This window comes from Talpa europaea (assembly GCF_964194135.1).
Source record: "Talpa europaea genome assembly, chromosome: 14".
NCBI classification, from domain to species: Eukaryota; Metazoa; Chordata; class Mammalia; order Eulipotyphla; family Talpidae; genus Talpa; species Talpa europaea.
In genome coordinates, this window is record NC_140082.1 from 46,403,775 (window position 1) to 46,421,294 (window position 17,520).

At 39.4% G+C, this 17,520-nt stretch overlaps 1 protein-coding gene across 1 annotated transcript; it reads left to right on the plus strand.

Annotated features, from left to right (window-relative positions):
• Nucleotides 1-13,726: 13,726 nt before the first annotated feature.
• On the plus strand, nucleotides 13,727-16,453 carry MAP10 (microtubule associated protein 10; the record flags this gene model as incomplete). The annotated part of the gene is made up of 1 exon (XM_084254344.1): nucleotides 13,727-16,453. One exon carries the CDS (start codon nucleotides 13,727-13,729, stop codon nucleotides 16,451-16,453), a length of 2,727 nt encoding a protein of 908 aa, XP_084110470.1.
• Nucleotides 16,454-17,520: the final 1,067 nt, after the last annotated feature.

The following is a 17,520-nucleotide window of genomic DNA, read 5'->3' on the forward strand; positions in this document are numbered from 1 at the left end:
GAGTGTGATGCCTTCATTCCCTTCTTTTTTTTTTTTCAGGAGAGCTTTGGCTATTCGGGGTTTTTGGTGATTCCATATGAATTTCATCAATAATTGTTCTATTTCTTTGAAGAATGACATTGAAATTTTGATTGGAATAGCATTGAATCTGTATATTGCTTTTGGTAGGATGGCCATTTTAATAATGTTTATTCTTCCAATCCATGAGCAGGGGATGTCTTTCCATTTCTTTATGTCTTCTTCTATTTCTTTTAACAGTGTTTTATAGTTTTCTTTGTATAGGTCCTTTACCTCTTTTGTTAGATTTATTCCCAAGTATTTGATTTTTTTTTGTTTTGATAATAAAAGGGATTTTTTTTTTGATTTCTTCTTCTTCAGATTTATTGTTTGTATATAGGAAGGCTACTGACTTGTGCGTGCTGTTTTTCCATCCTGCCACTTTACTGAACTGATTGATGAGTTGAATTAGTTTTTCTGTGGAGTTTTTGGGGTTCTTAAGTATATTATCATATCATCTGTAAATAGTGATAGTTTGACTTCTTCTTTTCCTATTTGGATTCCTTGTATGTCTTTCTCTTTTCTCATTGCTCTGGCTAGGACTTCCAGTATTATATTGGAAAGCAGTGGTGAGAGTGGACATCCTTGTCTTGTTCCAGATCTTAACGGAAATGCTTTCAGCTTTTCACCATTGAGAATGATACTGGCTGTTGGCTTGTCATATTTGGCCTTTATGATGTTGAGGTATCCTTGTATCCCAAGAATTTCAAGGGTTTTTATCATGAATGGGTGTTGCACTTTGTCGAAAGCTTTCTCAGCATCTATTGATATTATCATATGTTTTTTATATTTCTTTTTGTTAATGTGTTGGATAACATTGATTGATTTTCAGATGTTGAACCATCCTTGTGTCCCTGGTATGAATCCTACTTGGTCATGGTAAATTATCTTATGGATACATTGCTGGATTCTGATAGCTAAAATTTTATTGAGGATTTTTGCCTCAGTGTTCAATAGGGCCACTCATCTTTTGATGGGTCATTGTTCCCATCTCTTGGCTGTTGTGATGCTGCTGTGCTGTTCATAGGCCATTCACGTAGATTGTGAGACCCTGCTTACCATTCTTTTGGATCTATAACCAGAAGTGTGATTGCTACCAGTACAAAAACTTGCATTATTTTGAGGAACCCCTCTGTATTAGTCAGCTAGGGCTGTCATAATAAAATACCAAAGACTAGGCAACTAAAGCAATAGAAATTTACTTTCTCTCAGTTTTGGAGACTGGAAGTTCAAGATTAAGTGCAGGCAGGTTGTCTTCTGGTGAGATGCCTCCCTTGACTTGCAGACTGCTGCCTGCCCCCAGCATCCTGTCTGTGTGCAGCACTCCTGGATCTTCCACGGTTGCCAGTTCTATTGGATTATTGACTGTTCTCTAAAGACTTCACTCAACATTAATTACTTTCTTACCAGTTTTATCTCTGAATAGTCATGTTACGGCTACAACATATGAAAGGGGATCCCACAATTCAGTCCATAACATCACTATATTTTTTTCCATAGTGATTGCACCATTTTAAATCCCACCCACAATGCACAGGGTTCCCATTTCTGCACATCCCAGCCCACACTTGTTAAATTCTTTTTTTTTTTTTTTTTGAGTAAGCCATACTAATAGGAAAGAAGTGTGATCCACCTCCTCATGTGAGGCCTGGGAAATGTGAGTGGAGCCACAACCCTGTTATGGGCTTCTCTCTACTTATGGCAAGGCTTACTGCCCCAACATCCCAGAAGCAAAGACAGTGGGAAGCAAAGACACAAAAGAGAAAGCTGACATTTATCTCAAAGTGAGGGGGGAATGATTTAGGAGAATCTAAACTAATATGGATTCTATTTTTAGCTGGGCTGGATTACAGTTTCCTTCAGAGATTGCATACATTAAGACTAATCATTTAAAAGAAGGCAGAGCTCACAATTGCATGGCTTCATTACAACCTCAGCTGTGGTTACAGCAGGGCACCCGGCCCTCCTGCTGCTGGGTGGGCACTGAGCAGTCTTCTGAGAATGTTCACACCCTGGGCCTGAACAAAAAGGAAACCTGCAGAGAAGTCTGCATATCATAAAATTGGCCTGGAGAGAAAAGCACTTAATCCTGTTTCCTTTAATCTGACTACCTAAGGCCTTGGATTTAGTCAACCAGAACTTCAAAATCTAAGGCAAATTGAACGCGGTAGGGTCTCTTTGAAAAGGACACCACATTCTATGAGCTTGTCCTTGGTTTCTATAAAACATGATTCCATACAAAGAAAAACAATGCAAACTGGCAGCAATCAGAGCTTTCTTTTAAGTTTGTGCTTTGTTAATTTTTAGTTCAGGATATTTTCCAAACTTTGTGTTCTACACAAACAAGTCATATAAGGGATTATATTTTCCAATTATTAATGCATCAAATATAGACAAATCCTATGTATAGAAACAAAGCAGTAGGTTAATGGTAAGAAACAGCATGGAGTTTATGGAGAACTAGAGACAGTAAGTCATGTATATCAGAATAAATACTACAAGACAGAAAAACAGTTCACAAAAGAGATCAGAAAAAAAAAAAAAAAATGCTTCCAACAAGGACTACCAGGAAAGAATTTCAAAAAGGACAACATATCCGAGTTAAGATTTTAAAGAGAGATGAAGTTTGAGACCTGTGGAGGAGTAGAAGAGTATTCTAGGCAGAGGAAAAATAAAGTGTAAATCATGTACCGAAAATAAGAAACTGTGTGTGAAGAGGCTCAGTAAATGAAAGGATCAGTTTGGATGGTAAAAAAAGGGGGAGTGGGTTGGGATGCAGGATGTGGTCTTTAGAGATTCTTGTATTGCTAAGAAGTAAATTGTTTCATGCTAATAATTGTTATTTATAATTTAGAAATATCACTGTGTAGTTAAATTTTATATTCTCTCCATAAGTATATGTATAAAATTATAGATAACATTTTCTACATTCTGGAAATTATATATAGTTATATAATTTAATATTCTTACATAGCATTATATTATTTATACAAATAAGTTACATACATTTATATTATTTATATATATCATAGTACCTATCGAACCAAATTACCCTTCTCGGAAGTTCCAGTTCAAAACCTAATAAACACATGCATGTTTTAAGGAAAAATAAATTTTTAGATGTAAATTATACCTGGCACCTGAAAATAGCTGGTGGAGACTGAAAGAAGTAAAATTAAGACAATATTAGCATATTGGAACAGTAAAGGGGGGATATGTTTTAGTTATGCAGAATCACTAGACTACCCCTTTAAGTGGCTGGCATTGAGAAATGAGGCAAGGTCAGAGGAATTCCAAATATGCTTAGCCTTTAAGATCTATAAATAGGAAGCATGTTATTTATATATAACCTACTTAAAAATACCTTTGTTATAAGTAACTCCCTTGGACAGTCATCAGAGTTTAATACTGCTTAGTGTAGAAGCTCACAGCTCTTGCAAAGGAATGTTTCCCCTCAAAACATTTTAATGTATCGTGGATCTTTTCTATAGTCTTTACACTTTTAAAAGCCCAGTCTTGTACTGTTATACTATAACAGTATAATCTACTGTTATAGATTCAGAGTCTTCCCTCACTGATCTGGTAAGAAACTTATGAAACGAAACACATTCAAAGTTTTTTTTTTTTTTAATAAAGATTTAAAGATACACAAAACTATAGAAAATAACTTAATGGACTTGCATATACATACATATCACATAAATTTAGTGAATAACAAGATTAGGCAAAATTTGCTTTACCTATTCGTTTTTTTTTTTTTTTTTAAAGATTTATTTATTTATTTATTTATACAAGCACTGGGTACAGTCAGAAGCACAGGAGGGTGAGTGGATTCACCAGAGCCAGAGTGGGGAACAGAACAGGCAGACTGATAAAATACACTGCTGAGGGGAGCAGCGGGCGTGGCAGGAGAGGTCTGCGCACCATGCGGGCGCTGGGCATTGAACCCGTGCTGCAGAGGCTGTGGGCAGCTTTGCAGCCCAGCGCTCAACTGCTGCGCCTCCAGGGGAGGCCCCTATTTGTTTTTTTAAGTAATGAAGCTTTCTAAAGCAGTCCAGGCATTGTCATTTTCAGTCCTACTCATTCAATCGGCATCTCACATGTGCATAAACATTTTCTTAAGCCATCATAATGAGATGAACACCATGTTAATAATTTCTTTGTATCACTTAATGTTAGTTTTAAACATTTTCCCTATTGTGTCAAAAAGGCATTGCATTTTTTTAAAGATAGTCTTTCAGTAAGATTTCAGAGAAGGCTCACACTGGCCATTTGGTGCTTATGTCACTTAAAACTTTAAATTTGGAATTCTCTTCCCCTTCCTCCATGTCATTGACTTGTTTAAACTGGGTTAAGCTTCTCGTAGGATATATCACATGTTATATTTGCCTCTTAGTTGCCTTATATTACCAATTAACTTTTCCTCTTTACCCCAAAATGAATTTTTGAGTTGGCTATTGTTAGTTTTCTATTGATTAATATTTTCCTCAAGTATAGATGAATAAGCTAGGGAAATTTATTGGGAAGCACATAAGCTTCCTTTTTTTTTTTCTTTAAGACAGGCAGAACTGAATATTCTTGCCAGCTTCACTAACTACTTCCTGTGTAAATTCCTACTTGTATACATTATTTCATTTTTACAAGTTAGTTTCATTAGGAACATACCACTAATTGCATGGATTTGCTATGAGGAGGAAGTGAAGAGGCACTAACAACCTGGAAATATGTAGAGGGCTATTTTAGTGTATTTCAGCTCTAGTTTATGATCAGTATGTCCTAAAAGACTGATATCCTTGACAAAATTATCAAAACTTGTAGTTTATTTTCCAAATTTTGAAAGATAGGTAATTTACTAATTATGAACACAAAAGTCTTTGGAGGAGTCCATGGGTAGACCCTTCAGTGAACTATAGCGAAGGACTATGGATGCCTTGGTGGAGGGCATGGTGTGGGTAACATACTGCTGAAGGGTATGGCTCTTTTCCTCTAAATCATGTACAGCATTGTAGACCAATGTCACCTCAAGTAAAACAAGCAAGATAAACCTAATTTTAAACCTAATTCCGGTAAATGGAACAGCTATTTACCTTAATTCTGATGAGATGGTCTAGGCCAAAATGACTAGTAATGTTTATATGCATGGAACAAAAAGAATTCCTAAATTCTACCTTCCAACCCTATTGAAAAACGAAGAAGGGTACTCTTCCAAGGAGTCTACAATCAGTCTTCCCTGGACCAGAACAATGTCTTTGGTGTCTTGGAAAGCAGGATTCAGTCTATTGAGGGGGCTTCTTATAACCTTTCCCTGGGCAGATTTCTGCAACTTCCTCTAAATCCTGGATGGGCTGTTGCTGCTATACTGAAATCTCTGCCATGGGGGCATGTTGACAGCACATGTTGACAGTTACCCATTTCATTTCCTCCATTTAGTATGCAAAGTGTGAAACAGGGAGCTATATATAAATCTCTCTGCTATTCTATTGGCTTAAAGATAATAGTATTTTACTTGTTATAAATCCCACAAACCATAATACAGCTGTCTACAATGTGCCAGAAATTAGGCTGATGGTTCTCAAAGAAGAGTCGAGGGACTTTCTGCATTGGAATCTCTGGGATGCTAAAGTGGTGTATTTCTGAGTCCTGCTTCGAGCTAGTAGATCGAGATCTCTGAAAGCAGAAGCCAATAATTTGCATTTTGACATGCATATTATAGTTGGAGAACATTTGAGATATTCTTGGAGGAAACTTCCCAGAGTTGATGAACTTGTCCCAGATTAGATGGTTATGAAATAGGAAAGGTGGTATTTTAACACAGAACTGCTTAACTTCAAAGCCTATGCCAATTCCCCTATGCCACATTTCTAACTGCCAATGACAGTCAGATGATTCAACAAACCACTATCAACATGTTGTTTTTAATGCTATAAGACGCTGTATGATTTCCCTTTGCTCTTTCTTTCTGGAAGAGAGATTTATCAGAGTAGGGTTTCAGCCACTCTTTCTTTTTCATCACCAGTAGTGATTTGCTTGTTCTCCAGAACTCTCTTCTTTCTCACTCTCCTTCCTCTTTGTCCTTCTTCTTAAGTGAAGGAATTACCAATATCAAGTTCTGGAAAATTTAAAATCAAAGTAGAAATTGCAATGCAGAGGCTTAGTACCAATATATAGAATTTTAAAGGATTAATTTGCACTTATTTACAATAGATCTCTCATGACTATCATATGGGAAGTGTCATTTTGGTTCCAATCTAGCTGTGCCCTTGATTTAATGACAGCATAATGGAAGTGCTATGACTCCCCCTATACAGAAACTGAAAACAGGAGTGGATGAAAAGAATGTCAGTAAAGATAAAGAGATCCACATTGAAATACTGTAGGATGTGTCATCCTTACCAACAAGAGAACATGCCAAGGCGAGTGTAAATTAAGGTTCTGGTTGCTTGTGGTGTTGAAGTTGTGAGAAGTCCATTATAACCCAGTTAGGGCAGAGGAGAATTCTTGGCTTAGATTTCAGAAGCTTCTAATCAGGTCCTGGGACAGGGCATCTTTCCCTTCAGACTTAGCATATGTACTGAATGAATGGTGGTGGCAGTATCCTTCTCCTAATGAAAATCCTGCTCTAGGTATACAACATGTATCTAGAATCCTGAGATGCAAGCCTTTGGAAGACAATGGAGTTTGGGGGTGGGGGGACTAGAGGTCAGAGAGCTGTATCAGGAATTCCAGTCTGTCTCTCCAGCAATTCTCAGAGCTAATGTTCCCAGACTTGCCAATTCACACACACAAGCATTCACTGGGGACTTTTTAACCACAGTGAGAGGAAAGGGTTTTAACTTAGCCTTTTCACATTTCTGATGTTGTCAGTGTCCTCGAATTTGGCCATTCTATTATGTGCAGTGGTATCTCATTGTTATTTTACTTTGTATTTCCCTGATGACATGTGTCCTGGAGCATTTTTTCACATGCTTATTAACCATCTGCATATCTTCTTTGGTCTATTTAGATTTGGGGGCCCATTTTCTAGTTGGGTTGTTTGCTTTCTCACTATTGCATTTTAAGAGTTCTTTGTATATTGTAAATAATTTATCTTTATCAGCTCTGTCTTTTGCAAATATTTCCTACCAGTCTGTGGGCTGTCTTTTCATTCTCTTGACAATGTCTTTTACACAGCAGAGATTTTTAATTTCATTAAAATTCAACTTATCAATTTTTTATGCAAGGGTCACGCCCTTCAAGTTGTATCTAAAATTCTTTTAAAGGGGGGAAAGAGAGGCCTTCCTGGTAGCACAAGGGGTTAAAACGCAACCTATGAAGCTATCCACAGCCACTGCAGCATGAGTTCGATCCCCAGCCAGAGAACTACCCACATGGTGCAGCAGACCTCTCCTGACTGGTCCGCTGCTCCCCTCAGCAGTGTATTTCAGTCAGTCTGCCTGTTCTGCTCCCCACTCTGTCTCTGGTGAGTCCTCTCACCCCCCACACCTCTGACCTGTACCCCAGTTCATGTATACATAAATAAATAAATCTTTTTTAAAAGGAGGGGGGGAAGGAAGCCCTGATATAAACAATTATTATTATTAAACTCAAAATCATCTAGATTTTCTTCTATGTTATTTCAAGGTGGTTTATAGTTTAGTCTTTTAATTTTTTTTGTGAAAGATTTAAGCTCTGTCTTGATGTGTGTGTGTGTGTGTGTGTGTGTGTAAATTTTTTTTGCAACAAATGTTCCAGTACCATTTGTTGAAAACTCTATTTTTCTTCTATTCGTTTGTTTTTGCCCCCTTGTCAAAGATTAGCTGGCTATAGTTACATGGTTCTATTTTGGGGTTATTCTGCACTATTGAGATGAATAGTTTTGCCTATTCTTTTATCAGTGACATATTGTCTTGATTATTGCAGCTTAAGTCTAATAATGTCAGTCCTCTAATCTTGTCTTTCAATATTATGTTAATTTTCTGGCTCTTTTACTTCTCCATACAAACTTTAGAATCAGTTTGCCAATATCTTGGCAATATCTTGGATTTTGAGTAACACTGCATTGAATTTATAATTCAAGTTGAAAAAAAACTGACATCTTGACAATATTGAGTTGACCTATCCATAAATACATTTATTTTTTCTTTAATTTTTTGTCAAAGCTTTCTAGTTTTCTTATGTAGCTATTGTACTAATTTTGTTAGATTTACGTATCTAAGTGTTTAATTTTGGAAGTACTAAGATGAATGGTATTTTGTTTTTAATTTCAAATTCCACATATTCATTGCTACTATATAGGGAAGTTATCATCTTTTTTATATTAAACTGATTTCCTGCAACCTTGTTAAAATTGCTTCTCATTTTCAAGAGTTAGCTGATTCATTTGGATTTTCTACATAGACAATCATATCATCAAAGAAAAAAGACAATTTTATTTCTTCTTACCCAATCTGTATACCTTTAATTTATTTTATTTTATTACTATCTTATCGTTAGAGCTTCCAGTTTAATGCTGACAAGTAGTGGTGAAAGGTAACATCCTTGCCTTGATCCCAATCTTAGTGTGAAACTTCTGTTTTCTCACATTAAGTGGGATGTTAGTTGTAGGCTGTCTGCAGGCTAAATTCTTTTAAAAGAGGGAAAGGAAGCCCTGATGTAAACAATTATTATTAAACAGGATTCCATTTTCCCTTGAGCTAGCTCCACGAAGTTCCTTTCTTTTCTCAGTTTTAGGACCTCTACCTGGTAGGCATCTCCAGTCCCCTCGGTCCATGTTGATTATAGGTGATTATACCTGGCTTTAGAATAAATCCTGAAAAAAAACATATAGGCAGAAGAATGCCTTCCCGCAACCCCCCATATTGGGCCTGAAGTTTGTACTTGGTGCTTCCAGAGTAATTCTTGGCATTTGCATGGCCATTGAGCTATAGACTCCTCCTAATCAATTTTTATTCAGTCTACAAACCCAGTTGTGACATTGCTTCCCTCAACAGCACCTTAGCTACTTTCCTTTTTCTGAAGGTGAACAGAACAAGTTAGAGCATTGCCATCAATATAGTTTTGCCAGTCCCCACGCTCTTCAATGTGCTCTCTCTCCCTCCGTATGTCTGTGTTTCTGCTCCAAACTAGAACAAACCACCCAGAGTATGATGCCGCTCTCCTACTTAACTCCACCACTGCCATGTGTTCCAACTCCTGCTAAACCATCCCATCTGCTGGGTCTGTTGCCCTTATGATACCACATATAGGTCTGCCTTTTCAAAGTCAGACTTGCAGTTCAATTAACTCAACTAAACCAATTGTGCTTTTCTCTGAAAAGCATTAGTCTCATCATGCCTTACAACTATATGACTTTAGTTAATGAATAATGACATCATTTGTTTCTCTTTACTCTAAAAGACAGAAAAGACAGTTAACATCATAACTGATCCTGATAATCAATTAGAAATCAGGTCAAAAATTTTTGTAATATGCACAGTCCCATGATAACACACAGAAAAGGAGAAAATAATACCTCATCATTGTACTTATTTAAGTATTATATAAGGAGATTAGATTACCATCTTTATTTAATGTCTCCTAAACTTGTATTTCCAGTCCATGTCACTCTTCTAAGTTACAGATTCATATATATAAAATATGGGCCTTCCTACATGGATATATTTCAGGTGTGCAACTCAACATAGCAACACTGAAACTCAGAGTTGTTAATTCTGGCCTCCTTCACCACCTGTTTAACAAGTAGGAAAACCATTCTTTTAATTTGTCCTATCTACCTAATTGCCTAGGTAGGAACCTGCGCTTCATCTTCCATTCCCTCACACATCACATCCAGTCAGTAAGTCTCAGGGAGTCTCTTGCCTAAATATTTCTTGAGTCCAGGCCTTCCTCTTCACATGCACTGCTGACATTCTAATGCACAAAAACCGCCACAATAACTTCCCACTGCCATCACAGTAAAATTCAAACTTTTTAACTTTGCATGGTTGGTTTATATAACAAAGTATTAATGGCCATCAACCCATAGTCTTTTGCCCAGCTGTGCCTTGACATTGACAAAACCAGCTACTGCCACGTGGAAGGGAGAGGACAGAGCATATCAACGTTAACAGGCAGAAAGCAATATGCCCAGATTAGATAAGTGATTTATTATAATGCTGGGCGTTTGTAGGGTAAGGAAAAATGTCAGGCTTTTCTGCCCTCCCGCCATTAGGAGAAATGATGGATCCCTGCGGTCCTGAGTGCATGCCTGATGGCGACCGCCTGGAATGGGGTGTGGGCAGAGGTAGATGGGATTCACCTGGGCTGAGACTGGGCTTTTATGGGCAGGGTCACAGGGACGCCAGCAGAAGCTGAAAGAGAAGCCGAGAAGCAGCAGAACAAACAGAAGAGCAGAGAAGCAGAGAGAACGCCAGAGAGCCCACATAGAGTGAGGATTTGCTGGGGGCTGGGAGGACTGCCAGCCTCCGGCCCCCCAGCACCCCTGCCTGCCATATGCCTGGTAAACCCCAATAAAAACCTGCAAAAAAAGCCACTGAGGACTCTGACTCCTCCTTTACCCTGTCTGCTGGATCATAGAAAACCTGCACCGTGTCTAGTCCTGCCCTTACAGTGCTTAAAAAACTTAGCTAAAAAGTTGGTCATATGACAAATAATAACTAATATTTCTTAGAATAGTGTCTGGTACATAGTAAATACTTGTTGTAGGGTAAAGAAAATGCCAGGCTTTTCTGCCCTCCCACCATCAGGATAGATGATGGATCCTTGTCCTGAATGCATGCCTGATGGCGGGCACCTGGAGTAGGGAGTGGGTATAGGTAGATGGGATTCACCTGGGCTAAGACTGTGCTTTTAAGGGCGGTGTCATGGGGACGCCAGCCGAAGCCAAAAGAGACGCAACAGAAGCCGAGAGAGAAGCTGAGAGAAGGCCGGAGAGCCCAGAGTGAAGACCTGCTGGGGCCTGGGAGACCTGCCAGCCTCCCGACCCCCCAGCACCTCTGCCTGCCATATGCCTGGTGAACCCCAATTAAAGACCTGCAAAAACCACTGAAGACCCTGACTCCTCCTTTACCCGATCTGCTGGATATTAGAAAACCTGCACGGTGTCCTGTCCTGCCCCTTACACTTGTTCAAATAGTTTTGTGAATATTAATTCACTTAAAATTTATAATGTTTGTATAAGGGAGATACTATGATTACCTCAGTTGGATGAGGAAAATAATTCACCAATTATTAAGAAAATATTACATATTCACAGAGACAGGATTTGAGTTGGAGAGTTTGCCTTTAGAACCCAGGCTCTAAGTCAGTCTTGTGCTATTTCTCCATGTGTGATTTTTGCACAGTAAAACTTTTATCGTCATAGTAAGTTTTATTTGTTACACTCAGCATTATTTGTAATTATAAAATATCCACATATTGTAATACTGATCATGTAGTATGTCTGTGCAGAGAATTTTTAATCCTGTTAGAAATTTTTCAAATTATGGAAGTAAATGTCCTTTATGGAAGAGGGACATTGGTTTCCCTGTCCATATACAGGAGATATGCACTAGTATATCCACATTATTAACCTTACTTAAAAGTCTTGCTGCAGGATACCTTCTAGGAATAATTTTATCTACTGAGTTTGTCTGGCACACATGGACTAGTAGTTCAGTGTTTTTCATTTGCGAATATGTTTTTTTTTTTTATTACTCTGGTCTTCCATCCATTAAGGATATAACTTGATAGATTGTTTCCTCTGCAAACATAATATTTTCAAGTCCAAGATGTCTAAGGGTAGTATCTTCTATTTATATACTGCAATGGAACCGCCCTCCTATCTTTACACTGCAGTTGCCAGGCTCAATTAGCAATTTCTCTTGAGCTCCCTGATGCTCTTTTGAGCTTCAATGTAATGTAATTTAACTACAACTTATCAAACTCTGTAATTTGAACATATAATGTCTGCACTTCAAACTGTACATATCCCAAAACCACAAGTAAAACATTTTAAAAATCAAATCTATGCCTCCTCAATTTTTGTTTCTTCAGTAGCATGAAATTTTCAACCATAACTTCTCTCAGTTATTCTATCACAAATGTTTCCTGTTCCTTGTTTTTCATCTTCACTAACCCTACTACATCAGGCCATCAGTATCTCCCACATTGAACACTCCAACTGCCTCCCAATTAATTGCTCTAGAATCTATTTCTTAGTCGAATTCATCCTTTGTACTTGTACTGCTGCATTTCCGAACATGGACATCATCACACTAATTGGCTCAAAACAACTTACACAGAATAAGCTCCAAATTCCTTACTATGGTATTCAAGGCTCTCCATGCATCAGCTTTGGATCCAACGTAGCAGGGTACTTTATGATAGCTCAGACAGGTGTTCCTTTAAAACGCCACTCAGTTCAATTTACTGTGAGGAGCATGTATGCTTGCTGAAAATTTGGGATCGTGCTGTTAAGATCTTCCCAGCCTCCCTTTCCCTCTTGTGTGACATGTACTTGTCATACTTACGTGTACATGTATGTGTATGTATACATACATATCTGCAGTCACTAACATTATTCTTGTACATAGGAAAGTACTTGTAAGGTAAGGAAAAATGTCAGGCTTTTCTGCCCTCCCGCCATCAGGATAGATGATGGATCCTTGCGGTCCTGAATGCATGCCTGATGGCGGGCACCTGGAGTAGGGTGTGGGCATAGGTAGATGGGATTCACCTGGGCTGAGACTGTGCTTTTTAAGGGCGGTGTCAGGGGGACGCCAGTAGAAGCCAAAAGAGAAGCTGAGAAAGCAGCAGCAGAAGCCGAGAGAGAGAGAACGCTGGAGAGCCCAGATAGAGTGAAGACTTGCTGGGGGCTGGGAGGCCTGCCAGCCTCCTGGCCCCCCAGGACCCTTGCCTGCTGTGTACCAGGTAAATCCCAATAAAAGACCTGCAAAAATCCGCTGAGGACTCTGACTCCTCCTTTACCCCGTGTGCTGGATCAGAAAACCTGCACTGTGGTCTTCCTGACCTTACAGTACTCAACTGGAATTGTGGCCACACTCATTGCATCTCAGAGCTACTGTATTTACCGAGAGGCTCCAGGCCTATTTAGAGCAGGGTGTCATCTTTTAGATAGAGCTGCTCTCAGAGAAGTCCGAGGAAGGACAGTCAACTCGTTTTTAAAATCTGGGGTCTGATAATTATAATAAAGAAAAATCAAAATCAACAAGCAACTATAAACCAGAGACACACTAATGGGGGGTGGGAGAGAAGAGGAGAGATCAGGGCCAAAATGAGGGGTGGGAATTGTACGGGGAATATAACCAAAATGAGAATGCATACACTGTGCAAAAATGAAAAATGATGTAGGAATTATATAAAATAAAATATTAAATTAAAATCTGGGGTCTGAAAAGAGAGTACTGTTTTGCTGACAAGAGATCTCAGACAGATTTGATTTAACCCTAAAACTGCACGGGATCTGAGGGTTCTTTGTATGTTTTTTAATAAGTGATCAAAACAAAGTCGGTTGGAAAGCAAATCACACTGAGCAGCAAGAGGCCTGGAGCATCCGCCGCCGGAACCGGCCCCGGCGCACCTTAGTCTCGCGAGAGAGCAGGCGCCGCGCTGGCCCCTAACTCTCGCGAGAACCAAGCCCTTCGGCCTCCCGCTCGCGGAGAGCGCCGCCGCGTTTCCTGGGGCAACCGCAATGGCGGCTGCGTTGTCCGAGCGGCTCTTCTCACTGGAGCTGCTCATTGACTGGGTGCGTCTTAAAGCCGGACTGCTGCCGCAGCCGGGGGTCTCAATGGAGGTGGGGGAGCAGGAGGAGGAGGAAGAGGAAGAGGGATCACCCCCGCAGCAGTCCAGCTCCCTGTGCCCGGCGGTCGCCTTCCGTCTGCTGGACTTCCCCACGCTGCTGGTTTACCCCCCTGGAGGCCCGGCCTCCCCGGCCCCGGAACCCCGTCCCGGGCTGCTCAGCTTCGGTCGCGGCAAGTCCTGTCTGTTCCGCCTGCACCCCGCCACCCTGCACCGCCTGCTCCTTCGGACCCCACTTTACACCTTGCTGCTGCAGCTGCCCCCCGGGGACCCGACACCTACCCCGCAGCTCCTGGGATCCTGCACCGTCTCACTGGCCACAGCTGTCAACAAAGTCCTGGGACCTGCCAAGTCGGGCTGCTCCCAGGGTCATCGAGGAAGTTTTCCTCTGCATAACCAAGGGGGGGAGCACATTGGGGATATTGCCCTGGGCTACCGCCTGACTGACCTGGGAAACAGCTTGTTGGGCCATCTTGAGCGGCCACTGAGATCCACTGGAGGTGGCCTGGAAACTATAGAATTGCAGAAGGCAGTGGAGGTCAGTTCCCAAACCCAGCAGGAGAAACAGCAGCCACCGCAGCCAACCACAGAGCCAAGGCCAACAGATGCTGACGGGTCTCTTGTGGGTTTAAAAATCCCAAAGGCACAGAAGGACTTGAAGGAAATAGTCTGCCTTTGTAAAGCCAGCCCTGATAATACAAGTTCTGTGGAGAGTGGCAAAAATAACTCTGTTGGTTCAGATGCTAGCAGCGTTAGTCCCTCGCATCAGGAAATTGCAGAGTTGGACATTGAGAGTAACATATTTTGTCCTCCTCCTCTGTATTACACTCATTTGACCCAAGAAAAGGTACCTCCTGTACGGGGTAAAATCACCATTAAGCCTCACATGAATGAACCTGAGGAACTGGATGGTATCTCTCTGGGAGAAAAACTTGTAAATCCACCAGCACATACTAATCCTCCAAATCATACAAATTCCATATCACCCAAAAGTCCTCCAATGGTTATAAATCCTCCACATATTCAGGATATTGGAGCAAGTAATCAAACTGAACAAAATAGAATGAATATGATAAACCAGCTGCCTTTGTTAAATGCTTTGTTGGTTGAGTTGTCCCTGTTATACAATCAACCCATGGCAAGACCTACTCATATACATCCTCACTTAGCATGGTTATATAGAACTGATAAGTCACCAGAATCTTCTGCCAAATCCACATTTAAATCTGAATCTAAGAAAGATAACCTTTCTGCTGGGGAAAATGAGAAGTCAGCAACTCCTCAGTATCCAAAGAACCAAGTTGAAAATGTAAAGAAAGATAAATATTTTCAAAAGAACAGTGGTACACTCCCTAAAAGAGCTCCAAGGGGGAAGCTACTTTATGGCTTAACAAATACACTTAAATTACGTTTAAAGCAGACAAATCCTGACATGTTGGCAGTACATGAAAAGAGAGAACAGTATAGGAAAATGCAAGCACAAATGTTGGGTGCAAAACTCAGAATTCAGTCATCCAAAGTTAAAGTGTTCAGCTTTGCAAAACAATATCGGGAGCCCCGACAGCTGTCTAAAGATAAGTATTTAGAATCAGATGTGTCCTTTGCTGAAAATAGTGATACCTCAAAGCAGGTGAGTGGGGTTTTTGACAGCTCCACTATAACTAAAGAAACGAAACTGAATTGTGCAACTGAGAAGATGGTTGACAATGGTGAAAATCGAACCAATAATGGTTCCTTGGGAGAAATTGTTAGTCCTGCACATTCCATTGACCCAGAAAGATTTAATCATACAAATATTTTGGAAAGAGAACTGGAAATGCAAGTCCAAAGGCCACATGTTTTCCAACAGGTGGCACTGGTTGAGAGAACTGTAGTAGATAAAGAAATAGGTGATAAGCAGGTGAAAAACACTGACAATGACATTCTTACTGCTGATGTGAATGAAAATAAGCCAAGTAAAAATAGTTGCTCTGAGAGCATCTCAGAACTAAAATATTCAGATGACTTTGCCAGCACATGCTATTCTGAAGATTTTTATACTGCTGAAGACACCAGCAGAATTTTACAAGCTCATGATAGCAGTCCGAGAGCAGAAAATTCAAAGCAGAGTCAATATACAAGTAAGTCTAGTGAAACAAGATTGTCCATAAGAAAAACTAGCAGTGAAAAGAGTTCTATTCTTAGCCCACCTTTTTCAGCTGGATCACCAGTACATTCACATAAAAGATTGCATAATGCAAAGACTCAAGATAAAAGTTTGGAGGAAGCTACTAGTATCTCTTCCAGTGATGTATCTTCATCATATTTGATGGAGGAAAAAGGAAAACAGATAGAGCACAATTGGATGCATGTATCTGAAGTTATAAAGAGGGGTCAAAACATTTCTGTTAACACAAGAACTAGTTGCAAATCTGTAGAAAAAAGCCAGTCACCTAGGACATCTCAAGTGAGTTCTTATCTGCCATCTAATTTGTCTGAACTGGAATTTAATGTCCTGGATAGCAGTACATCAGAGCACTCCGAAGAAGAGAAAGATGAAGTTGGTTCGCTAAGTATTTCCAAGCAATGCAAAGATATTTGTGAATTAGTAATAAATAAACTTCCAGGATATACAGTATAAACAATAATTGCTTTTAAAAAACATTTAATTTTTTATAATGTGTATGATTAGTGAAACAACTTTTAATGACTTTATAATTTAGTACATTGATTATGTGACTAATTCTTATTTCAGAAATATAGATAAGTTTGTCTTGTCATTCCTGTGATGTCTAAATAGTATTTTCCTACTATAAGTTTGACATTGTTGATCATGAAATCGTTTTGTAATCTAGGTAAGATGTAAACTTTTAAATAAGAATATCTATCTTATTAAACTCTTTCTTCAAAGTATCCATCCTAAAGTATTGATCATTCTAAAGCTGAATTAATACATACCCTAAAAAAAAAAAAAAACCTGTAGAAAACCCTTATTGGAGATATGATTATTTGTAACACTTTTTTGTTTTGCTGGATATAAGCATTTCAGATATCCTCTGAAATATTTGAAGAAGAGAATTTTTTAAAAAATCCATTATCTACTTTATTGCTATTTCAGGTTGTTCAATGGGTGTTTTTAATGTATGAAAGTTTTTATAAAGTCAAATCATTTATAGTTTCTTGACCTGGTTTTATACTTAGACCTTATTCTTTGTTCAGATATTTACATACACTTACTTTGGTTATATTTTCAGTTTCATGCTTAACATTTTAATATATCTAATATATTTGTTAAAGATTTATTTATTTATGCATACAAGGGATGCATACACTTCTGGAATATAGGCCAAAAGTGTGTGTGTGGTGGGGGTGGTGGGTGAGAAGATTCACCAGAGACAGAGTGGGGAGAAGAACAGGCACATCTACTGAAATACACTGCTGAGGGGAGCAGTGGGCAAAACAGGAGAGGCCTGCTGAGTCATGTGGGTCATCTCCCTGGCCAGGGATCAAACCCATGCTGTAGTGACTGGCGACAGCTTCACAGTGCTAAGACTTAACCCCTTGTGCCACCAGGGAGGCCCTATCTAATATTTTTGGATGTATGAGGTGAGATCCTAATTATCCTTTATAAGTAATTAGATAGGGATTATCTTTTGAATGATCACAATAGGTAGAAATTAGATAATAGTATGATTTTAGGATGTATTT